The 25,890-nt window shown below is 42.6% G+C and overlaps 1 protein-coding gene across 10 annotated transcripts in view; it reads left to right on the forward strand.

Moving 5' to 3' along the window:
- The window catches only part of FAM81A (family with sequence similarity 81 member A), an 84,848-nt gene extending 70,025 nt beyond the window's left edge, over positions 1-14,823 (forward strand). For all 10 annotated transcript variants that reach the window (XM_019010748.4, XM_055363147.2, XM_019010750.3 and 7 more), the window contains 4 exons: positions 479-585; positions 6,104-6,239; positions 8,474-8,669; positions 13,096-14,823. In XM_019010748.4, coding sequence (XP_018866293.1) covers positions 479-585; positions 6,104-6,239; positions 8,474-8,669; positions 13,096-13,220 — 564 coding nt within the window. In that variant the 3' untranslated portion in view covers positions 13,221-14,823. The remainder of the gene's footprint in view (positions 1-478; positions 586-6,103; positions 6,240-8,473; positions 8,670-13,095) is intronic.
- Positions 14,824-25,890: the final 11,067 nt, after the last annotated feature.

A 25,890-nucleotide genomic window follows, 5' to 3' on the forward strand; every position in this document is an offset into this window, starting at 1 on the left:
GGGTAGGTGGTGTGAGAAAGGAACAGGAGGGAGATAGTCTACAAGTTATATTGACTGGTGACCTGACTTGTTATGGAGGTAAATCTGAGACCTTGATGGATTTTGTAAACAATAAAAATTCTATTTTCTATGACGAGCCGTTACACTGATGGTAGAAATTCCAAGGTAAGGTTGACTATCATGACAGCTGGTAGAAGTTGCGGTCTTGGGTAGGAATTGGGCTTGCTCCTCAGAGAATTATGTGTAAAATTACGTGCTTAGTGCAGGATGAATATTTTGGCAGTGCTACTGGTCTTGATTTTCGATGGACATATAAGAAAGAAAATGGAGGTGGAAAGATAAGGTAGACTTATAAATGAATTTATCAAATTAGATAGAATCTTAATGCCATTGACTACAATATGGCTTACTAAATGTTTTCTGAAGTTGCATCTGAAGACGTTAGATGTGATATTTATAAGCAAGATTTCTTTTCCAGATTTCTCAGCTTTTGAACAGAGTGGACTTGTCAATATCAGAGCAGAGTACCAAACTGAAGATGTCTCACAGAGACAGTAACCACCAGCTTCAGCTTTTGGACACTAAGTAAGCAATCAATTTATTTAAAAAAAAAAACTTAAAGTTCTTTATGAGTTTATGCAATACTATGATTTTTTTCCTCTTGGTTTTTATTCATTGCACAAATTGAAAACAATAATGGAAGTTAAAAAGAAAAGTTTCCTTGTAGCGTGTTGCCACTTTTCCTTCATAATTATTGTTTTTTTGTGTTTGGATAATTATCCACCTATTCATTCAACAAGTGTATGTTGAGTATTCATTGGCCTAGGGGCTGAGGATCTGGGTAATGAACACAAACCAGACTCTGTTCTTATCCTTGTGGAGTTTAGTCTGGGGAGCTGATGACCATTAATCAATGACATAAATGAGCATCTACTATATTATTGCTAATGGTGGTAAGTGCGTTGAAGGTTCGGTTCCTGGTTGTGTAGGCTGAATAATGGTCCTCTAAATATCTTTGTGTCCTAATCCCTGGAAGTTGCGAATATATTACCTTATATGGCAAAAGGGGACTTTGCAGATGCGATTAAGTTATGGATTTTAAAATGGGTTTTATCTGATAAGCCTGATGTGATCACTATAGTCCTTATAAGAGGGAGGCAATAGGGTCACAGTCAAGAGAGAAGGCCATGTGACAAGGAAGCGAGACTGCAGTGATGCACTTTGAGGACGGGGCAAAGAATTCCAAGCCAAGGAACACAGGAGGCCACTAGAAGCTGCAAAAGGCAAGGGAACTATTCTCCCCTCAGAGCCTCCAGAAGAACCCACCCTACAGACACCTTGACTTTACGCCAGTGAAACTTATTTAGCCTTTCAGTTTCCAGAACTGCAAGAGAATAAATCTGTATTGTTTTCTGCCACCAGGTTTGTAGTAATTAGTTAGAGCAGCCACAGGAAACTAATTCAGCGGTGCTGTGAGAATGAGTGAGACGCCTGGTTGTGGGGCCTTCCTGAGGAAGGGATGTTTGAGGTGAGAGCTGAAGAGTGAATGGGGCTTTGCTAAGTAAAGAGTAGGATGAGAATATATGAGGTTCAATAGCCTGTCGTGGGAGGAATGTGACATGCAAGAAACTGAAAGATGGCGAGGGTGACTGGAACAGGGAGTGAGGGCGAAGCAGTGGGGCATGAGGCTGCAGGGGAGGTGGGCCAGCTCGCAGTGGTGATTTTTTGTGACAGCAATAGACACAAATAGAAGGAGATAGAGTAAGAAGGCCCAACCTATGCCTAATGAGAATCCTATGAGAGATAATAGAGGGAATAGAGGAGAAGCAGTATCAAAAGAGAGAATGGCAGACAAGCATACAGAATTGATGAAAGAGAAATCTCAAACTTAGAAAACCAAATACAGGGTGGGTGCAGTGGCTCATGCCTATAATCTCAGCACTCTGGGAGGCCAAGGCAGATGGATCACCTGGGGGCAGCAGTTTCAGACCAACCTGGCTAACATGGTGAAACCCTGTCTCTACTAAAAATACAAAAATTAGCCAGGCGTGGTGGCACAGGCCTGTAATCCCAGCTACTCGGGAGGATGAGACATGAGAATTGCTTGAACCCAGGAGGCAGAGTTTGCAGCAGTGAGCCGAGATCACACCACTTTACTCCAGCCTGGGCAATAGAATATGACTCTGTCTCAAAAAAAAAAAAAAAAAAAAAAGAAAGCCAACTACATTCCAGTAGAATAAGTAAAAAGCCAAGTCTAGACACATCAGTTTGGTGCTCTAAAACTACAGAACACCAAATATAGAAAGATCTTAAAGCAGAGAGAGAAATTAGACCAATGCTGATTCCTCAGCCATATTAAGGGTGAGAAGGTGGTCTGGTACCTTCAGATACTGAGAGTCTGATTGTCAGCCAGTGGAAAAATAAAGATCTTTCAAACAAATAAGAACTCAAAGTTAGCTGGATATGGTTGTGCATGCCTATAGTCCCAGCTACTCAGGAGGCTGAGGCAAGAGAATTGCTTGAGTCCAGGAGGTTGAGGCTGTAGTGAGCTATGATTGAGCCACTGCACTCCAGCCTAAGTGACAGAATGAGACCCTGCCTCAAAAAAAAAAAAAAAAAAGAACTCAAAGTGTACTAATAAAACTACACTAATGGAATTTTAAAAAGACAGCCTTCATGGCTGGATGCGGTGGTTCACGCCCATAATCCCAGCACTTTGGAAGGCTGAGGCGGGCAGATCACCTGAGGTCAGGAATTCAAGACCAGCTTGGCCAACATGGTGAAATCCTGTCTCTACTAAAAATACGAAAGTAGCTGGAAATCACCTGAACCCAGGAGGCGGAGGTTGCAATGAGCCGAAATCATGCCACTTCACACTCCAGCCTGGGCAACAGAGCGAGACTCCATCTCAAAAAAAGAAAATGAAAAAGAAACAAAGAAAATAATACAAAAAGAAGGTCCAAAATATAAGAAGAAAGGATGAGCAAAGAATATGATGAACATTGGGCAAATCTAAACAAACAGTAATATTAAAGTCGAATTTGCAGAGGATCAAAACACAACTAAAATATAGGTCAATGACAACATCTAAATGAGAAGGAAGATTTCTGAAATTATTCTTAGGAGTTTTTCAGGATCAAATTAGAAACATTGAATAACTTTAGACTTTGATAAATTAAATGTGGTATTAAAATTTCCATTCTAAAAGAATAAAATTGGGTGTATAATTTCCAAACATTAGAAGAAATCCAAAGGACACAGGTTCACATCAGATATGTGAAAGTGTTAGCAAGGATTTGGGGAACAGGACCTCTTTATAGCGCTGAGTAAAATGTGAAGTAGTACAACCACTCTAGAAAACAGTCTGGTGTTTTCTGGAAAAGTTGGACGTGTTCAGACCCTAGAGAAACTCTCCCAAATGTGAACCAGGAGCTATGTATCAGTATTTTTGTAACAGCATTATTATTTATTTTATTTATTTATTTCGAGATGGAGTTTTGCTCTGTCGCCAGGCTGGAGTGCAATGTGCTTGATCTCGGCTCACTGCAACCTCCACCTCCCGGGTTCAACGATTCTCCTGCCTCAGCCTCCCAAGTAGCTGGGACTACAGGCACGTGCCACCGTGCCCAGCTAATTTTTGTATTTTTGGTAGAGATGGGGTTTCACCATGTTAGCCAGGATGGTCTCAATCTCCTGACCTCGTGATCTGCCCACCTCGGCCTCCCAAAGTGCTGGGATTACAGGCGTAAACCACTGCACCCGGCCCATAACAGCATTATTTTTAATAGCAAAGATGGATAAAAACAAACCAAAACAAATGTCCATCAACAGAAGACTGGATAAGCTATGGTATATTCATAAAATTGAATATTATTCAACAATGAAAATGAATTCACTACAGCTATACAAATCAGCATGGATGAATCTCACAGACATATGTTGAGTGAAAAATGAGTAGAAAACTCACACTTTAGTACGTTCCATTTATATAAAATTTAAAAATATGCAATGCTGGCCAGGCAAGGGGGCTCACGCCTGTAATCCCAGCACTGTCGGAGGCCAAGGCAGGCAGATCACTTGAGGATGGGAGACTAGCCTGGCCAACATGGTGAAACCCTGTCTCTACAAAAATACAAAAATTAGCCGGGCATGGTGATGCGTGCCTGTAGTCCCAGCTATTCAAGAGGCTGAGGCCGGAGAATCACTTGAACCTGAGAGGCAGAGGTTGCAGTGAGCCAAAATCACACCACTGTACTCCAGCCTGGGTGACAGAGTGAGACTCCATCTCAAAAAAAAAAAAAAAAAAATTCAATGCCGAAGAATATGCTGCTTTAGGATCCAAACCAATAGAATAAAATGATAAAGAACAGTAAGTTCCAGTTAGTGGTTACTTCGTGGGTTGTGGGGTGATCGCAGAGTACACTTGGGTCTTCTAAGGTCCTGGCAGTGTTCCATGTCTTACCTGGCAGGGGTTCACGGTTGTGTACTTTAGGGTACAGGCTAGCTTCCATGCTGGCTCTCACATAACAGTGCAGAGATCAGTGGTCCAGAGGAGACAGGCAGCAGTCGCAACTCAGTGTGGTTTTTCCAAGGCTCCAGTCCTTGTCCCTTCCCAGTCACCTGGGACAGGGAGAGAGTCCAGGGCAGAAGCTTTGTTTTTAGAGATATGACTGGAAAGGCGTGCTTATGACTTTTATGCATCATGAGGCTACATCTCGCTGCAAGGGATCCTGGGAAATGTGGTCTCTGGCTAGGCAGCCATGTACCCAGTTAACATTTGAGGGCTTCTTAATAAGGAAGAAGAAGAGAACAGATATTGCAGGACAAGCGGTAGCTCTACTACAATGGGTGTTCATGTTATCATTATTTAAGTCACATGTCTACATCACATACATTCTTCTGTATTTTATTACATATTATAATAAAAACTGGAAAGAAGTAATTAAGAGGGAGGTAGCAGGTATGGACAGTTATAAGGAATTTGGGAAGGGAGAGGAATGGAAGGATGGGAGGGTTTTATTTTTTTCTTTCAATTTTTCTTTTGATTTACATTAGGAAATATCCATAGAGGACAAGGGCAATTTGGGGAATGTTAGAGAGAAAGGGAGCCAGGTTCTAGTCCCAAGAGATAAAAGGGACTAGGAGGAAGAGCCTGGGGAAGAAGGGGATCCTAGAAGAGGAGATGAGAGACATTGTGTCCTCTGAGCCAGGAGTATCGTGGACCCTCGGAACTGCAGGGGTCTGCGGCTGGCCCAGCTCTGTGTCGCTGTGTCACCTCAGTGCCTGTTCCGCGTACTCCTCGTGGGTAGGAAGCACCATCAGATGGTTTATCTGTTGTATTCTCCTGCCTTACCAGCTTCCCAAGTTAGTGCTAAGTGCAATTCTAAGAAAAGGTAAATACGTAATTCTGATTGAGCCTAGTTTAATGCTGGCATATATACCAGAAATATGATAGTTGGAAATTGATATTGTATGATGTCATTAAAAAAAATTGTTAGAACCAGAAATACCATTTGACCCAGCAATCCCATTACTGGGCATATACCCAAAGGAATATACATCATTCAGTTACAAAGATACATGCATACGTATGTTCACTGCAGCACTATTCACAATAGCAAAGACATGGAATCAACCGAAATGTCCATCAATGATAGACTAGATAAAGAAAATATAGTACTTATATACCATGGAATACTATGCAACCATAAAAAGGAATAAGATCATGCCCTTTGCAGGGACACGGATGGAGCTGGAAGCCATTATCCTCAGCAAAGTAACACAGGAACAGAAAACCAAACACCACATGTTCTTACTTATAAGTAGGAGCTGAACAATCAGAACATGTGGACACAGGGAGGGGACCAACACATACTGGGGCTTGGGGGCATGGGGGGGCAAGGGAGAGCATCAGGAAAAATAGCTAATAGATGCAGGGCTTAATACCTAGGTGATGGGTTGACAGATGCAGCAAACCACCATGGCACATGTTTACCTGTGTAACAAATCTGTATATCCTGAACATATACCCCGGAACTTAAAATAAAAAAATAAAAAATAAAAAAACTGTTTTACATCTAACTTGCAATTTTTTTTTTTTTAGATTTAAAGGTACAGTTGAGGAACTCAGTAACCAGATACTATCTGCACGGAGTTGGTTGCAACAGGAACAAGAACGGATAGAAAAAGAGCTTTTACAGAAAATTGATCAGCTTTCTTTGATTGTTAAGGAAAACAGTGTAGGTATTGATGTTTAGCAATAATTTAGTAAAGTTATTCAGTGGGGGCCTACACTGTTTGAATAATAATACCTAGTAATTTATCACTGATTTATTTGGCACCACCTAAAGCTGTTCAATTGTTTCTTGCCTTAAAATCCATTTCCATAGTTCCATATTGATTCTTTGTATTCTTCATAAAGAGATAGAACACTCTGACTTGTTTTGGTTAACAAAGACTAAGTAGAAAATTTCAGTACTTTCAGTTAAGATGAACTTAAGCTAAAACCTTAATGATCCAAATTGTTCATCTTCGTTTCTACATAAAACTAAGAATCACCAACTTCATTCTTGTTTGTTTTAATTTCTTGATCTGGTTTTGCTTTTTTGCCTGGTGTTGAATAGATTTCTGTCTCCAGATCACGCCATTCTACTGTAGCTACATGTGAGATACCACAGTGCAACATGTAAACAGAATCCACCATTTTTTTCCCCATTTTCCTTCTCCTTCATCCCAGTCTCTCACAGAGCTAAGGTTTGTAGAACTGCTCAAAAACGATATCAAGAAAGTCTTGTGCCGGGCACTGTGGCTCACTCCTGTAATCCCAACACTTTGGGAGGCTGAGGCGGGAGGATCGCTTGAGCCCAGGAGTTCGAGACCAGCCTGGGAAACATGGTGAAACCCCATCTCTACAAAAAACACAAAAATTAGCTGAGCATGGTGACACATGCTTGTAGTCCCAGCTACTCAGGAGGCTGAGCCTGAATCCACCTTGAGCCCAGGAAGGTCAAAACTGCAGTGAGCTATGACTGCACGCTGCACTCCAGCCTGGGCGACAGAGTGAGACTCTATCTCAAAAAAAAAAAAAAAAAAGTCTTGCATATGTAGTATTCAAAATTGTTATGCTCCCAAACCAGTACCTGGCAAGCAAAGTTTCATTGGTTTTCATTATTTAGCATGACATCTCTGTCTCCCTTCCCTTTTCTTGTACTGTTTCCTCTTGTTGGATATTGATGATTGAGCTGAAATGACTGGTGCAGTACATCTCTGACTCTGCTCTCTCCAGATGTGGAGCTGTTGAATTGCAGACTCTGCATTGAGCACCATCAAGAGAGGAGTATCGTGCCATAATCCACTTATAGCTTGGAGTTTGCAGTCTTGGCCTCCAAGCTCACTGGCAGACACAGATTCCCATAAAAACCAAGCATGTGGAAAGGAAAAAGGAAAGGAAAGACTTAATTTTCATATATGATTTTATATATATTTAAAATATTAAATATGTTCTTTTAAGTATTTCCCCATATTTCCATCACATCTACTAATTGGCTTACTTGGATTTATACTAATACATTTGTACTAATAATTCTTGGTCTTTGGATCAGTGTTTATATATGGATTGGTTTAATAGCTAACCGTAAACCCCAGGATAATGGTGGCTTTCGTGAAATAGAAACATATTTTTTATTTCGCATAACGGAAGTCTGGGTATAGGTAATGCAGGACTGGTATGATAGCTTCTCAGTCCTCAGTGACCCAGGATCCTTCCAGTTTAACTTTTTGCCAACCCTAGAGTGATCTATATCTTCATAATTCAATATAGCTGCTAGAGCTCCAGCCATTCTGGCTGAATTCCAGAAAGGGAAGGACGAAGGAAGAAGTAAGGACATACATCAGCTGTCTTTTAACTTTTCCTGGAAGCTGCCGTATACACTTGTACTTACATCTCGTTGAATGTAGTGGTTGTTTTTTTTTTTTTTTGAGACAGAGTCTCACTCTGTTACCCAGGCTGGAGTGGAATGGTGAGATCTTGGCTCACTGCAACCTCGCCTCCCTGGTTCAAGTGATTCTCCTGCCTCAGCCTCCTATGTAGCTGGGATTACAGGCACCCACCACCATCCCTGGCTAATTTTTGTATTTTTAATAAAGACAGGGTTTCACCATGTTGGCCAGGCTTGTCTCGAACTCCTGACCTCAAGTTATCTGCCTGCCTCGGCCTCCCAAAGTGCTGGAATTACAGGCGTGAGCCACTGCACCCAGCCTGAAAATGTAGTCTTTGTTTTGAATGACCTTGTACCCAGCCAAAAATCATGGATCTGTTAAGGAAGAAAGGGAGAATAGATATTATGGTGGGCAACAAGCAGCTGTTGCGAATCTGTTTCTTGCAGATTGTTGTTAAACGATATTATGGCTGATGTGAATGCAATGCAGATTTCTTTTTGGAGTGATTAAGTGCAGTTCTTATCATGGATCTCAGGGAGCCAGTGAAAGGGATATGGAGAAGAAGCTCAGCCAGATGTCAGCCAGGCTTGACAAAATAGAAGAGGGTCAAAAGAAGACTTTTGATGGTCAGAGAACAAGGCAAGAAGAGGAGAAGATGCACGGGCGAATCACCAAGCTGGAGTTACAGATGAACCAGAACATCAAGGAAATGAAAGCGGAAGTTAATGCTGGTAGGCCAAAACCAAAACAGCTCATGTGCTTTATTTTCTGTTTGTTCTAAAACCTATTAATTAGTATCCCCTGCAACTACCTATGAACCTGGCTAATGGTAATAACCGTGAAATATCCTTAGTTGATTTTCTGAGTAGCTGTGCTGTATTTTCTAAGTAGCTACAATGCTGTTTGAATTTCAGCTGTATAAAGAGCCACCGTGAGAGACAGGCAAACAAAACTGAAATTGCTTAGCCTGCAACTGAGGTACATTTTCTTCAGCACCATTGGCCAATTATTTTCTGTTCATAGCCAAGGTTAACATGTCTCAGAAGGAAGCACATATCTTTGAGGGGGTTTTTGAGGGCTTATTTTATAGTGCTAGCAGTACAGTACCACCCTGGCAATGAGTGATTTTCCTCTACTGGCAGGTCAGCAGGGCCCATTAATTCACACTTGCTTAGAGGAGAACATTAGCACTGATTTCAAGTTCTGAGTGCTGTCATATACGGGAGGGATTAGATTTACGCTCTGAACTCAGGAATACAGAACTGTGACCACTAAGTGGAAGGTACCCGAAGACAGATTTTAACTCAATATGAGGCAGAAGTACCTTAAAGTTAATGAGTCCTAAAAGACTGATGGCTTTCGGAGCTTGAGAGCTCTTTGTTACAGAAAATATTCAAGTAGAGGCTGGTTGATTGTGGTCAGGAAGAAGACGTTCCTGTAGTGTGAGAAGTGGAACCAAATTCTCTCCTAGCTTCTTCCAATTGTATGATTCCATGAATTTTCTTCTGTGAAATTGTTCTGTTTTGGCCACATGGAAATAAAAGTGCTAGTTATCCCTAGAATAATTTTGTTATTACCACCAAATGTTTATTATTTTATTTATAGGAGCCACAATTAAATATATGAATTGGAGAACTTGTAAAGATAAAAATGAATTTTCTTTCTTAGTCTTTGGACTATTAAAATATGGTATTTGAATATTTCTTCAATGTTTAACCTCGCATCATTCCCTGAAGGAATGTATTGTTATTTAACATACCATTGAGGATGTTAATATTTAGCACCTAATATGAAAAGCATCTGAGCCTTTTAAAAAATAAAGCCATTTTCTTTATTACAAAGACAATATATTTCTTCTTTCTTTCCTTTTTTTTGTTTTGGAGACAGAATCTTGCTCTGTTGCCAGCCTGGAGTGCAGTGGCATGATCTTGGCTCACTGCAACCTCTGCCTTCAGGGTTCAAGCGATTCTCCTGCCTCAGCATCCTGAGTAGCTGGGATTACAGGCGCCTGACATCACGGCCGGCTAATTTTTTTTTTTTTTTTTTTTTTTGTATTTTTAATAGAAAACAAGGTTTCACCATGTTGGCCAGGCTAGTCTTGAACCCCCAACCTCAAATGATCCTCCCGCCTCGGCCTGCTGAAGTGCTGGGATTACAGGCGAGAGCCACCAGGCCTAGCCTCATGATGCCTTTTTACCCCTTTATTATTTCCATTTTTTTGGAAATTAAAAAGATGACAGAATGAGATGGGCTTACTCTGTTGCCTAGGCTGGGGTGAAGTGGTGTGATTGTAGCTCACTACAGCCTCCTGGGCTCAGGTGAACCCCCTGCCTCGACCTCCTGAGCAGCTAGGACTATGGGCATGTGCCACCATGCCCAGCTCATTTTTTTATTTAAAAAAATTTTTTTAGAGATGGGGCCTCAGTATGTTGCCCAGACTGGTCTGGAACTCCTGGCCTCAAGCAGTCCTCTTGCCTTGACCTGCCGAAGCGCTGGAATTACAGGTGTGAGCCGCTGCCTGGTTGCCCTTTTATTATTTCAGTGTGTATATCCTAAGAACAAGGATATTCTCTTGTAAATAACTTTAATACAATGTATCATCAATGAAATATTTTTTAATATTCAATTTTTAACGTGCCATCATTTCCTTCATAGCAACCCTTTTCCAGTCTAGTGTCTTTTTTTTCTAATTACATGTTTTTTAAATAAAAAAAATTGTTGTATATATTTAAGGTATACAACAAGATGTTTATATTTTGATATATATATACACATAGTGAAATAGTTACTGTATTCAAGCAGGTTAACATATGTATCATCTCACAGGTATTTGTGTGTGTGTGTCTGTGTGTGTGTGTGTGTGTGTGTGTGTGTATGGCAAGAACACCTGCAAATGTACTCTTTTAGCAAAAATCCCAAATACAATACAATATTATTGACTGTAGTCCTCATGCTATACATTAGACATCTGGTCTTGTTCATTCTCCATATCAGCAATTTGTATCTTTTGACCTGCATCTCCCCATTTCCTCCTCTTCCGCCCCACCTTTGGCATCCACCATTTTATTCTCTATGTTTTTGACTTTCTTTCTTTTCTTTTTTTTTTTTTAGACAGAGTCTTGCTCTGTCGCCCAGGCTGGAGTGCAGTGGTGCAGTCTCGGCTGACTGTGACCTATTCTTCCCAAGTTCAAGTGATTCTCATACCTCAGCCTCGCGGGTAGCTGGGATTGTAGATGTGCACCACCAGGCCCAGCTAATTTTTGTATTTTTAGTAGAGATGGAGTTTCATGGTGTTGGCCAGGCTGGTCTCGAACTACTGACCTCAAGTAATCCACCCGCTTCGGCCTGCCTTCCTCCCTCCCTCCCTCCCTTCATTCCTTCCTCCCTTCCTGCCTTCCTCCCTCCCTCCTCCTCTCTTTCTCTCTCTCTTTCTTTCCTTCCTTTCTTTCTCTTTCTTTTCTTTCTTCCTTTCTTTCCTTTCCCTTCCCTTCCCTTCCTTTCCCTTCCCCTCCCCTCCCCTTCCCTTCTTCCTTCCTTTCCTTTTTTTAGATTCCACATATGAGATCGTGCAGTATTTTTCTTTCTGTATCTGTCTTATTTCACTTAGCATAATGTCCTCCATTTTTATCCATTTGTGACAAATAGCAGGCTCTCCTTTTTTGTAAAGCTGAATAATATTCATCATATGTATATATACACAATTTCTTTATTCACTAATTTTTTGATGGACACACTTCAGTTGTTTCCATATCTTGGCTATTGTAAATAATGGTGCAGTGAACAGGGGAGTGCAGATATCTTTATGAGGCAGTAATTTAATTTCCTTTGGGAATATACCCAGTAGTGAGATTGCTGGGTCATATGGTAGTTCTATTTTAAATTTCTTTAGTAACCTCTATACCAAGCTTGTCCAACCCACATCCCGCAGGCCACATGCGACCCAGAATGGCTTTGAATGCAGCCCAACCCAAATTTGTAAACTTTCTTAAAACATTATGAGATTTTTTTGTGATTTTTTTTTTAAATCACTCATCAGCTATCATTAGTGTTAGTGTATTTGTATTGCCCAAGACAATTCTTTCAGTGTGGCCCAAGGAAGCCGAAAGTTTGGATACCCCTGCCCTATACTGTTTTCCACTATGGCTGCCCCATCCTGCATTCCCACCAACAGTGTACAAGTGTTCCCCTTTCTTCACACCCTCGCCAATGCTTGTACTCTTTTGTCTTTTTGATAATAGCCATCTTAACAGGTGTGAGGTGATAACTCATTGTGGTTTTAATTTGTATTTTTCCTATAATTAGTGATGTTGGCCCTTCAGGTTCTAATCCAGAATTACACATCGTATTTAGTTGTCATGTTTCTTTATTTAGTCTCTATTAATCTGGATCAGTTTCTCAGTGATGTCGACATTTTTAAAGAATACCAGCCAGCCAGCATTTTGTAGACTATCCCTAGTTTAGATTTGTTTGCTTCATTTTTTTTTTTTTTTTTTGAGACGAGTCTTGCTCTGTCGCCCAGGCTGGAGTGCAGTAGCACAATCTCGGCTCACTGCAACGTCCACTTCCTGGGTTCAAGCAATTCTCCCTGCCTCAGCCTCCCGAGTAGCTGGGACTACAGGCGTGCGCCACCATTCCCAGCTAATTTTTGTATTTTTAGTAGAGACAGGGTTTTGCCATGTTGGCCAGGCTGGCTCAAACTCCTGACCTCAGGTGATCCATCCGCCTTGGCCTCCCAAAGTGCTGGGATTACTGGCATGAGCCACCGTACCAGGCCTGTTTGCTTCATCTTGGTATAATTTAGGTTGTGTATTTTGGTATTCTTTAAAAATGTCAAGAAGTGATGTTGTGCCATGCTCAGGGTATCTTTTCAGGAGTTACGTGATGTTGTTTCTCCCAGTATTGGTGACGTGAGCTTTGATCACTTGGTTAAAGGGGTATATGACAGTCTTCTCCATTGTAATAGTTCCTTTTTGTAATTAAAAAGTAATCTCTAGGGAGAAACTAGAAACTCACCTGTTCCCCATCATACTTTCATCCCAGAGGTTTTAGCATCTATTAATAATTTTTGCCTGAATCAACCATTACTAGATACTATAGAATTTGATACAGCATTTTTAAAAAATTGTTAACTGTTGTGAAATTTACCTCTCCTTCAAGGGTTTACAGCCGTCTATGAAAGCATAGGATCCCTCAGGCAAGTTCTCGAGGCCAAGATGAAGCTGGACAGGGACCAGCTACAGAAGCAAATCCAGCTGATGCAGAAGCCAGAGACCCCCATGTGAAGGGAGCTGGGACAAGGTCCTAAAAGACAGTTTTGCCAGTGGGGCTAGGAGCCGGATACCTCTGTAGCCAGGCCATCGCTGCATTCAGGATTGTTCCATCCATGGCGTGCATGTGCCAAGAAATGTGTTTTTATGGGTCTAAATGTTTACCTTGAGTCTTGAAAATACTCTTTTGTTAAAAGTATGAAATACAGTTTTTACCAGTTTATTTCACTTCTCTAAATTCAATGGAAATCCCTCGCCCTGGATTTTGAAAGGCTTTTATCTTCTTCATTTTACGAATGGAAAGACGACAATTTTTCTTCAATGCTTGATGCACTAATGAAGACTGTTTACTATTTTGAAAAATGTCATGGGGATTTTTTTTTAATTAAGAAACTAATGAATCATCACAGGAATGTGTTGCTCCTCATCCTAAATTAAGAGAATGTCCCAGTAGATTAGACTTCAACCTTTGAGTCCAATTTGGATTTTATTATTGTTGTCTATGCACTTCTTATATTGGTTACCTTCTTGTAAATCTTCTGTCTTTTGTAAGGGGAAAGGATTTAACATTTAGAATAAACCCCACCATTTATGTAATGGAAATAGTTTAAAAATTGCTAACTGCCATGTGGATTGCAAATTAAATGGAAACTTATTTAGATAATGTAAGGCTCAATATCTGCGTTGACCACCTAGATATTACAGGTTTTAATATTTAAAACTATTTTTGAATTATCCACAACCTGTATAGTGATAGCCATATATTTAATAATGGAATGGTGGTTACCAGTCTATTTACTGCACAATTAATTGTTCACTAATCAAATAGAATGTGATAATTTTTCAGACTTTATGATCTGTTTCCAAAATTGGCACAAAGTGCTAGGGTTTATATACACTTATCGTAACTGTATTTTTGTGCCTTGGTTTTATCATGTCAATGCACTGTACTCTGTAAAAGTTTTGCAGACAAAATAGAAAGTATGATAATCCGTCAGAAGTATGATGTAAAACTGGAATCCTCTGTATTTTTTAAATGTTCTAAAAATTTTATCACTGTTAAGGTATTAATCATTCAGTATTACTAATGGAATAGAAATTCATACTTTTGTATGGACAACAATTCAAATCGATATTGCATTTATAGCACTGTAAGAAACTTTCATCTTGAGCAACTTTGTAGATGATGGGTGTTTTATTTTCAATCGCCATATTTGATCAGTCATTGAAAATTGGCCCCAGTGCTGTTTGTTCATCTCTGTGTGTAAAAACTGACAGTGAGACACAACGTTCTGAACTGTGAGGGTGTCCCAGAAAAAAGAAAAACAGGAATACTTTAACAATTAAAAAGAAAAAAATGTTTTTTGTTTGCCAAGGACTCAGGAAAATAAAAAGCATTTTCTATTTTTAGGATAAATCACAAATGAAGTATCTAACTGGCTATTACTGTTTACCCATATAAAATATGCTGCTAAAGTACATATTTTGCTGTCAATGGCTTGACAATTTTTTTTTTCAAATTTGGACGTGAGAGGTTATATAGGGACTATATTATCCAACACATATTTTCTTATTTTGCCACAAATTTCCACTTAACAAATAAAAAAAGGCGAATGCTGTTTTGCAATCAGAAAGTGAATTTCTTTTGTGGTAGCGTACACGTGGTTCATGTGGTTCTCCACGTTTAAGCACAAACCGCAGCACAGGAAGCCACACCCCCTCCAGCATCTCTGTCCTCTGGGGTCTTTGAGGAGAAGGAATCAGAACATCGACACCTGGGAAGAGGGAGGCGGGGAACACCAGCTGGACTCTGGCCAAGGAGTGATGTAAGCAGGTGACACTTGGCTGTCAGCTGAGCTTCTCAGGTGCTTCTGACATTGCCAGCCCCTTGAGATGAGCCACCGCAGGTGTGCTCACCTTGGCTACATGTTGAAATCATCCGGAGGAGTTGGGAAAGCTACTGATGCCCCGCTGTGCCTCCTAGACCGATTAAGTCAGAATCTCTGGGAGGTGGGTCGCAGGCATCAGTGCGTGCCCGAGGCCTCCGCGTGTTTGGGTGTGCAGCTGAGGTGGTGAGCTGTCGAGCCACAGTGCAGTTCTCTTCTCACCAAAGCTCAAATGAGAATCAGCTTCCATGTTCTTTCCTTTACCAGAAATTTGCAATAAAAAGAAAAATAAAATTTTCACATAAAGGTGGTGTATGATTTTTAAATTGAAAAGTCTTTTAGTGTTGAGCTGAAGACTTAATTAGGTAAAATGCCATGGGAAATATTTCTGTTTGCTCTCTGTGGAAACGCTTTGATGGTTGAAATAAAGTGCTCAAGTCCTGGCAGCTCCTCTGACGACTGGAATGTCATTGGGAGCTGCTGGTCTGTGGGCTTCGGGGCTGTAGGGCCTTCTCTGCAGCCTTCTTGTCTCTTGGCAGTTCTCAGGTGTGAGCTGTGTGCCTGTGCTGTGTCCCTTGTGTGTGTCAACACTTTTCATTTTAACTAGTTGAGTTCAATACCATTTCCCCATTTTACAGATGAGAAAACAGAGTCACCTAAAGGTTAAGCAACTTGCCCCAAGTCCTATAGCTGATAAATGGGAGCCATTATTCAAGCCAGGCCGCCTACTTCCGCACTCTGGGAGCCTTACCAGCACACCACACTACCTCCGAAGACATTTTGGCTTCCCACGTAAGTGACTTGCTAGGCCACCGACATCAGCCATATCTATATGAGCTTGGCCTCCTGCCATCTGACTACCCTTGCTTTTTAAAGCCCCGATTCCAAATACGTAATGAGGCAATCTAATTAGCTTGTCAAACGTCTTTCCCTGGCTGTATCAATGGAGGCACCAGAGGTGGGGGGCAGTTGGTGCCACAGGACTTGTAGGATCACAGGCATTTCCTCCCCTGCACTTGGGCTGTCCTAGGTCGTGGTCCCTGGCTCTGCACATTGGGAGATGGATTGTGTAGGGGAGTGTAGAGCAGAACAGAGAAGATGGCTCCGTTCAAGTTGTAATTATCCCACTAGGCTTTCAGGGGGAAAAAGAATCACAAAGCATTGTGACATCAATCCCTTGCTCTGCCACACAGCCCTCCTGACAGGTTGTTTACAACACGGCAGCTTGCTTCCACCAGTACCAGTGAGAGAGAGGGTGAACGGGAAGGAAGCTAGTCTTTTGTAACCTAATCTCAGAAGTGACAAGCCACCACTTCCACTAGTCTCTTCATGAAAAGCAAGTCCAGCACACACACAGCGGGAGGGGATCACACAAGGGGCTGAACACCTGGGGATGGGGTCACTGGGGGACATTTTATCGATTTCCTGCTCCAGCCGGAATCTGGACTCTGAGTCTCAGTCAGGTGGGCCTGCAGTGCAGTGTCTACTGTATAAAAGGATACTGCTGAGGTCCTTTAGCTCTGGATTTATAAGGATGACAAAATAACTTTTTGAGATGAACTGAACCAAAAATGGCCCAAGATGAGTTGACAATTTCCAATAGACATATGAGAGAGCTTAGAAGTGGAGCTCCCTACCCAAAAGAAATGAAAGTGGGGAATTGGGTATGTGTACATCTGGGCGCGGTGGCTTACGCCTGTAATCCAAACACTTTGGGAGGCTGAGGTGGGCGGATCACCTGAGGTCAGGAGTTCAAGACCAGTCTGGCCAACATGGTGAAACCCCATCTCTACAAAAAATACAAAAATTTGCCGGGCGTGGTGGCACATGTCTGTAATCCCAGCTACACGGGAGGCTGAGGCAGGAGAATTGCCTGAACGTGGGAGGCAGAGGTTGCAGTGAGCCGAGATCACGCCACTGCACTCCAGCCTGGGCAGCAGAGTGAGAGTCTGTCTCAAAAAAAAAAAAAAAAAAAAGAAGTGAAAACTCTCAAGCTCCACCAAGACTTACTGAATCAGAGGCTCTGAGACGGACGCACCAAATTGCTTCAAGTCCTGCAGGTGATTGTAATGTAAAATCTGAGGCTTGCTGCACTAATAAGTAGCCACTAATTACGTGGATTTTTTTTTTAACAGTCAAGAGGTCCTTAATTTTTTTGGCACCTATTGTGCCATAAATTCATAGGGAACAGGTTCCAGCAGCTCAGGCCCCCTTCTGTTGGTTCACTAAGTGTGCTTCTCTGCGTAGAGCAGGCTGGTGCTTCAGCGGAACCCAGGTACGTTTCTCTTTGGGTTCCTTCGTTTTCTGATCATTTTCCTTCAGCGTTTAGGAAACTATCTTGGCTCTTTAAGTACTTCATATGCTCAACATATACAGTAATTCTCTTGGCTAGAATCTTGTTTGTTTACAGAAATGCCAGCAGCATGCTGGGTAGCACTGTAGACTTCCAGCTTTGCCATGGTAACATTCGTGAGGTATTCCTTTTTGAACATTACCCATTCCCTTGATGTCTACAACATCTCCCTTCTTGTAGATTCACATGTGTGTGTCCAAAGGAACAACAATATGCATTCTAAAAGGCCCAGGGAACAGAGAACAGGTGCTTCTCCTCATTCCCTTTTTTTTCATCATTTAGGCAAATGATTAGAAGATGGTGGTTCCAGCCAAAAGAAAATATGTGGTCATTGGCCGGGCACAGTGGCTCATGCCTGTAATCCCAGCACTTTGGGAGGCCGAGGCAGGCGGATCACGAAGTCAGGAGATCGAGACCATCCTGGCTAACACGGTGAAACCCCATCTCTACTAAAAATACAAAAAATTAGCCGGGTGTGGTTGCAGGCGCCTGTAGTCCCAGCTGCTCGGGAGGCTGAGGCAGGAGAATGGCGTGAATCCAGGAGGCAGAAGTTGCAGTGAGCCGAGACTGTGCCATTGCACTCCAGCCTGGGCGACAGAGTGAAACTCCGTCTCAAAAAAAAAAAAAAAGAAAAAAAGAAAAAGAAAATATGTGGTCATTTAAATCAATTAAATGTAAATATAAATTCATCAAAATTAGATATGTCTTAACATTTAGTTTCTTAGTTGCACTAGCCACATTTCAAGCGCTCAGTAGCCTCCCATGGTTGGTGCCTACTGTATTGCCTGTGCGAATGTGGAAGAGTTCTGTAACTGCAGAGGTTTCTGCTGGATGGTCCTCAAAGTGTCCGCAGACCAGCAGCATCTAGAGCAATAGTTACCTCACTCTTTCAACGTACAGCCTGATATAGTTTGGCTGTGTCCCCACCCAAATCTCATCTTGAATTGTAGCTCCCATCATTCCCATGTGTCTTGGGAGGGACCTGGTGGGAGGTAATTGAATCATGGGGGCCGGTTTTTCCCCTGTTGTTCTCGTGATAGGGAATAAGGCTCATGAGATCTGATGGTTTTATAAAGGGGAGTTCCCCTGCACACACTCTCTTGGCTGATGCCATGTAAGACGTGACTTTGCTCCTCATGCGCCTTACGCCATGACTGTGAGGCCTCCCCAGCCATGTGGAACTGTGAGTCCATTAAACCTCTTTCCTTTATAAATTACCCAGTCTCAGGTGTGTATTTATTAGCAGCATGAGAACAGACTAATACGCAGCCCTATCTACAGCTCTGCACCATCATCTGTCAGCCTAAAATGAGCTTTGGAGCTGGAAATGCTCTCCAGTCTCATTCCTACAATATTATGTCAGTTGTCCCTGTTAGAATAATTTCCTAGGTCTTTATTTTTAAGATTTTATCTTTAAGCAAGATGAATAAACTCTAGAGATGTGGCCAGACATGGTGGCTCACGCCTGTAATCCCAGCACTTTGGGAGGCCAAGTCAGGTAGATCACCTGAGGTCAGGAGTTTGAGACCAGCCTGGCCAACATGGTGAAACTCTGTCTCTACTAAAAATAAAAAAATTAGCCAGGCGTGGTGGCATGCACCTGTAATCCCAGCTACTCGGGAGGCTGAGGCAGGAGAATCACTTTAACCTGGGAGGCAGAGGTTGCAGTGAGCTGAGATCGTGCCATTGCACTCCAGCCTGAGCGATAGAGCGAGACTCCATCTCAAAAAAACAAAACAAAACAAAACACAACTCTAGAGATCTGCCATATAACATTGCACCTATAGTCAACAGCCATGTGTTATACACTTAAAACTTCGTTAAGAGGGTAGATCTCATGTTACATGTCCTTACCACAATAAATTTTTCAAAAAAGGTTTTTATCTCATCTGTCAGTTCTGATCAGTAGATAGAGGTGCCTGGAGCACTGTGTTGGGAAGGATTTGGTGGCTGGCACCGGATGCAGGGGGAAGAGCCAGCCCAAGGCCGATGGGGTGGTATCTTGTGAACTGTGGGTCTGCCAGGCTTGCCCTAGGGCATCCTGGGCACGTGGGATGCCTGGCAAGGGCTTGTTGGCCAGGGGAGTCCAGGGATTCTGATGCTCCCTAGTGAGGGGCCCCTCGCAGGTCTGGGATGAAGGTGAGTCACAGTGAGGCATTCACCTTGATAAATTTAGAGGGGCACCAAATACTCTAAGATTACAATATTTTAATGTAATATTTTAAAAGATCACCATTAATACTAAAAAATTCCAGATGAACAGGGCCAGGCGTGGTGGCTCACACCTGTAATCCCAGCACTTTGGGAGGCCAAGGCGGGCAGATCAAGAGGTCAGGAGATCAAGACCATCTGGCTAACACAGTGAAACCCCATCTCTACTAAAAAATACAAAAAATTAGCCGGGCGTGGTGGTGGGCACCTGTAGTCCCAGCTACTCGGGAGGCTGAGGCAGGAGAATGATGCGAACCCGGGAGGCGGAGCTTGCAGTGAGCTGAGATTGTGCCACTGCACTCCAGCCTGGGCAACAGAGTGAGACTCTGTCTAAAAAAAAAAAAAAATTCCAGATGAACAAAATATCAAATCTTAACTAAAGACCAGATCTGACTGTGCTATGTGGTGTCATTTTGGAACTGAGGCAAAAGAAAAAGTATTTCTCTCTATATACATGTTTTTATGCAAAAATTGGACATATTTTTTGTGAGGGTTTTTTAATTTTGATTTTTAGAAATATTACATTAAAATATTATTTACTTGGTTATTGAGGTGTTGGTCTTCCTCTCTCCTTATGATTTTTTTTTTTTTTTTTTTTTTTAAAGACGGGGTCTCCCTGTGTCACCCAGGCTGGAAGCTGTGGTGTGATCATAGCTCATAGCTCATTACAGCCTCAGTCTCCTGAGAAGCTAGGATTACAGGTGTGAACCACCATGCCTGGCTAATTAAAATTAAAAAAAAATTTTGTAGATATGGGGTCTTACTATGTTGCCCAGGCAGGTCTTAACTCCTGGCCTCCAGGAATCCTCCCAACTCAGCCTCCCAAAATGCTGGGATTACTGGTGTGAGCCACCACACCCGGCCTCTCCTTACCTTTTGCATTTGAGGCTGCTTTACCCTCATCCTGACCCTGCCCTGATATGTAGAAATTTGGAGCTAAATTCAGTGCTTAGTTTTTATAATTAGCTTATCTTAGGGGTATCTGATTGCTTTAGATGGTCTCTGGTCTGTTTTTATTTCTAATTTCTAATTACCATGCTTTGTTTAATTTTCAAACTTGTAGTTTAATTATTCTTTAAACCGACTTGGGCCACAGGTAAAGCAATGATCTGACTCTGAGCAGGTGTGACTCCTCTGAGACATGGAGGAAGAGAGGGCGGGGAGCGAAGATGTTTGCAGATTTCCAGCACTTAACTGCCAGCCGCCAGAGAAGTGCGAGGAGCTCTCCACAGCACTACCAGGCCCGCCCATGGGATTCACTGTCCTTTGCTGCCCCCACCTGGAGAGAATGAAAACTCCTAGGGAATCTGTTTCAGTAGGGAGAACCCAGAACCAAGGAATGCCTCGGGAAAAGAGCCCTTGGAGATCATGAAACCGCTGGTGCAAAATTACAGCTGAGACAGCAAAAAAGATCTGACCTAGCCAACTCCATCTTGCTTCTAAGCTCCAAGCTGTCTTTGTTCATTCCTGGGCATAGGCTGAACTAAGTTTGGGAGGAACTTAGTTTATTAAAACAAGGTGATTAACAGCCCTTTCCCAAAACAAACCCCCTTCTTGCCTGTATTTAATGATAAAATACAAGTTAAAGAAGATTTTCTTTTTTTGAGATGGAGTCTCACTCTGTCACCCAGGCTGGAGTGCAGTAGTGCAATCTCGGCTCACTGTAGTCTCCACCTCCCAGGTTTAAGCTATTCTCCTGTCTCACCCTCCCCAATAGCTGGGACTACAGGCGTGAGCCACCACTCCTAGCTAATTTTTGCATTTTTAGCAGAGAGAGAGTTTTGCCATGTTGGCCAGGCTGGTCTGGAACTCCTGACCTCAAGTGATCTGCCTGCCTTAGCCTCTCAAAGTGCTGGGAATGCGGGTGTAAGCTACTGTGCCCGGCCAAAGATATATTTTTAAGCAAAAATTATTTAAAGCTGATTTTAATGTTTAAAATGTACCTACATCTTGGCCTGGTGCTGTGGCTGACACCTGTAATCCCAGCACTTTGGGAGGCTAAGGCAGGCAGATCACTTGAACTCAGGAGTTCAATACCAGCCTGTGCAACAAGGTGAAATTTAGTCTTAGCTACTTTGGGGACTCAGGTGGGAGGCTCACTGAGCCCAGGAGGTCGAGGCTGCAGTAAGCTGAGATTACCCCAATGCACTCCAGCCTGGGTGGCAAAGTGAGACCTAGTTTCAAAAAATAAATAAATAAAAATAAAAGCTTACCTACATCTTATTAAATATGGTTTGTTTTTGTTTTTTTGTTGTTGTTGTTGCTTTTTGTTTGCTTGTTTGTTTTTTGAGATGGGGTCTTGCTCTGTTGCCAGGCTGGAGTGCAGTGGTGTGATCTCGGCTCACTGCAATCTCTGACTCCCTGGTTCAAGCTATTCTCCTGCCTCAGCCTCCTGAGTAGCTGGGATTACAGGCATGTGCCAGTACGCCCAGATAATTTTTGTATTTTTAGTAGAGACAGGGTTTCAGTATGTTGGCTAGGATGATCTTGATCTCCTGATCTTGTGATTTGCCAGCCTCGGCCTCCCAAAATGCTGGGATTACAGGCATAAGCCACCACGCCTGGCCATCTTATTATTATTATTTTGAGACCGAGTCTCTCTCTGTAACCTAGGCTGGAGTGCAGTGGAGCGATCTCGGCTCTCTGCAACCTCCGCCTCCCGGGTTCAAGCGATTATCCTGCCTCAGCCTCCTGAGTAGCTGGGATTACAGGTGAGTGCCACCATGCCCGGCTAATTTTTGTATTTTTAGTAGAGACGGGGTTTCGCCATGTTGGTCAGGTTGGTCTCAAACTCCTGACCTCGTGATCCCCCCGCCTCGGCCTCCCAAAGTGCTGGGATTACAGGCGTGAGCCACCGCACCTGGCCATCTTATTAAATATTTTTTATAAAAATAAGCCTATTTATGATTCAGGCATTCAGTGTCCATCTAGTTGCCAATGTGTTGTCCTTTCAGCCATGTGGCTAATAGGGGCTTCCTGCTCTTATAATCTCTGGATGACTCATTATCTCCTGGTTGGCTTCTCAGTTTCCATAATGTGGGTGACCAATTCCCTTTATTAAATTATCTGTGTTTGGAAAACCTAGGGAGGATTCTGTTTTCTTGAATGGACCCTAACTGACGTAATGCTTAAGGAGAGTAATTTGCTTCTGTAGCTATCACACTGTTTCTCCATAGCACCCATCTGCTTTTCCTTTGGTGCTGTGTGGCTCTCGTGTTCTAATCAACCAATACCCTCTAGGGCTAGCTAAGGCTTTTTGAGTACCCGACATTGTGCTAGGTGCTCATCCCTGTGTCCGCGAACAAGTCCTGGACAGAGCAGACCCTTGTCCTTGCCACAGGCACCTGCTGGTCCATCACTTCCTCTGGCCTCACCCAGGAACCCTCTGGCCTAGAGTTTACCTGTCTAGCAGCTGCTGTGCTGCTGCCCAAACCATGTTGGGTGGGACCAAATGCCGGGTGTCTTTAGTAAGTCTTCACCTTCCCTCTTCCTCCTACAAGGTTCTCAGCTACCTGCAGCCTACCTGGGCATTTTTACCAGTTTGTCCACCGCAGAGTTTCACCTCAAGAGGAAGAAAAGGGAGAACATGTTTGTCAACGTTCCTTTCTCCTCCCCACACTCCACTTGTGTGAAAAAGAGAACCCGGCTTTCTATTTCTGCTTCCTCTCTAGGGTGGCCTTCTCGCTGTCATTTCTTCCTTTCTAGGGGAATGAGGGAGCCTTAAGCCCCTTAATGGTAGCAGGTGTATTCCTTCTGCATCATGGAAGTGAGTTTGTCATCTGACTTAGGCTTAGAGTTAGTGCCTCTGACACAGTTCTAGGAGCCAAAGGAACTTAGAAAATTCTTTCATGACAAAGCCTGGCTGTTAAGACTATCGTCTTTCTGTGCTTTCCAGGTATCTATTCTGAGTTTCAAAACTGAATATGGACTGCGTCCTCTTTGAGTTCCTGTTGTAACAGTCCTAGTTCCCTCTTGGGCAAATGGATGCCTCTGCAGAAGACGGGGCAAGTCAGGGGGAGGACAAGGAAATGCAACGGACACCAGCAAATTAGTAAATTTCAGAACTATTGTTTCCATTAACTACACATGGGTGTCTTCTCCCTAAACTGTGATCTACTTGAAGGCAGGATCACATTTTCCCCAATATTTAAAAAAAATATATCTATGAGAAGTCAGGTGCAAATCGTGAAAGCACTTGCAGGTTAACTAAGGTCTCAGGTGTCCTTATGTTGTCTCATATTATGACAGCTCTTTATAGTGCGTCCCACACCCATTAGAGCACTTAAGGATAGTTCCAGATGGGTTAAAGTCTCTGATTAATGAGAAATAGAGGCCGGGTGTGGTGGCTTATGCCTGTAATCCCAGCACTTTGGAAGGGCAGATCAGTTGAGTTCAGGAGTTCACGACCACCCTGGCCAACATGGTGAAACCCCGTCTGTACTAAAAATACAAAAATTAGCTGGGTGTGGCAGAGGGCGCTGGTAATCCCAGCTACTTGGCAGGCTGAGGCAGGAAAATTGTTTGAACCTGGGAGGTGGAGTTTGCTGTGAGCCAGGATGGTGCCACTGCGCTCCAGCCTGGGTGAAAGAGTGAGACTCTATTTCAAAAAAAAGGAGAAATAGAATAAATTGATAAATCGATTAATGCACTGTTATTAACTGATCTTTGTAAAACGTCTATGTTTGGGGGTAAAACACTAAAAAAAAGGCAGGGGGACAGGGTGTAGTGGCTCACGCCTGTAATCCCAGCACTTTGGGAGGGTGAGGTGGGAGGATTGCTTGAGGTAGGAGACCAGCCTGGGAAACATAGTGAGACCCTGTCTCTAAAAAAAGAAAGAAAGAAAAAAATCTCTGAGAAAGAAAAAGAAACAAAAGAAAGGTAAAAATATGGGCGACCACTGAATTAATCATTTATTGAGAATGTCTCCACGCAAAGTGCTTTCATGCACATTTTTTCTTCCACATGTCGTTTCTGGGCAATGTGAAAGATAAATTTTGTTGCAGACCTCTTTTAAACAGGTGTTTTGAAAGCTAGAGGGTCTAGATATGCCTGACTTCATAAAATTGAGGAAGCAGAAATCATTTCAGTTTCACTTCATTTCAGCTTTTTCTAAAACTAATCCAGAACTACAGTCCATCACTAGGTAGCGCATTAAGCTAAATTGTTGAGAACCTGCTGCCCCGCACCGACCCCTGCCAACCTCCCATGTCTTAAATAACGATCACCTGATACATGTACGGGACTTTGTAATTGATAAACCACTTTACCTCCCTTATAATAACCCTGTGTTACCATTACTATTCTCATCCTCCGATGAAGAAACTGAAGTTATGAATTTTAATTGAATATGTGAATAAGCATAAATATGTTGCTTAATATTTATGTGTCAGACAGTTTCCTACCCCCTGGGTAGGAAATTACTGTTTCTTAGCAGCCATCTTAGACCTTAGGGAAACAAAAAGAAATTAAAGAAAAAAGAGAAATTACAGTTTCCATTTTGCAAATAGAAAAATGAAATATCAAGAAAGTTTGGTCAAGGTCACATAGCCAGTGAAGCAAGGCTGAATACCCAGCTCCTTTGGCTCCAGGTCTGGTGAGTTTCCTAGCACAGCCTTACTCTAGTCCTAAAATTTCTGGGAAGGAAGTCCTGTGTCAAACCTTTGCTTTCTTTGCATACTTCTCTTAGGTCTGCATTTCATTGACCTTTAGAGCTGCAAAGAAGAAAGACAGACAGTAAGAAGGGAATGGGAGTTAACATTACTGCATTCGTGTGTAAAGTCATTCATTTCAAGTCAGGCCCAACAGCTCACATCTGTAATCCCAGCACTTTAGGAGGCAGATGCGGGCGGATCACTTGAGGTCAGGAATTCAAGATAGGCCTGGCCAACATGGTGAAGCCCCATCTCTACTAAAAATACAAAAATTAGCTGGACACGGTGGTGTGCACCTGTAATCCCAGCTACTCAGAAGGCCAAGGCAGAAGAATCACTTGAACCCAGGAGGCAGAGGTTGCAGTGAGCTGAGATCGGGCCACTGCACTCCAGCCTGGGCGACAGAGCAAGACTCTGTCTCAAAACAAAAAAACAAAAAAAAGTCTTTCATTTCAACCTGAAAATCCCTCCTCCCTTTCATCATCCCTCCTGCCATGTTTCTAAGGTGTCTCTGTGACACCTTTTTCTAGTAGATCCCCACTGCCCATTGTAGTTTTAGGTAGCTTGGCCCTTTGGATCAAGCC

The sequence above is a fragment of the Gorilla gorilla genome, chromosome 16 (genome assembly GCF_029281585.2).
Source record: "Gorilla gorilla gorilla isolate KB3781 chromosome 16, NHGRI_mGorGor1-v2.1_pri, whole genome shotgun sequence".
Lineage (NCBI taxonomy): Eukaryota > Metazoa > Chordata > Mammalia > Primates > Hominidae > Gorilla > Gorilla gorilla.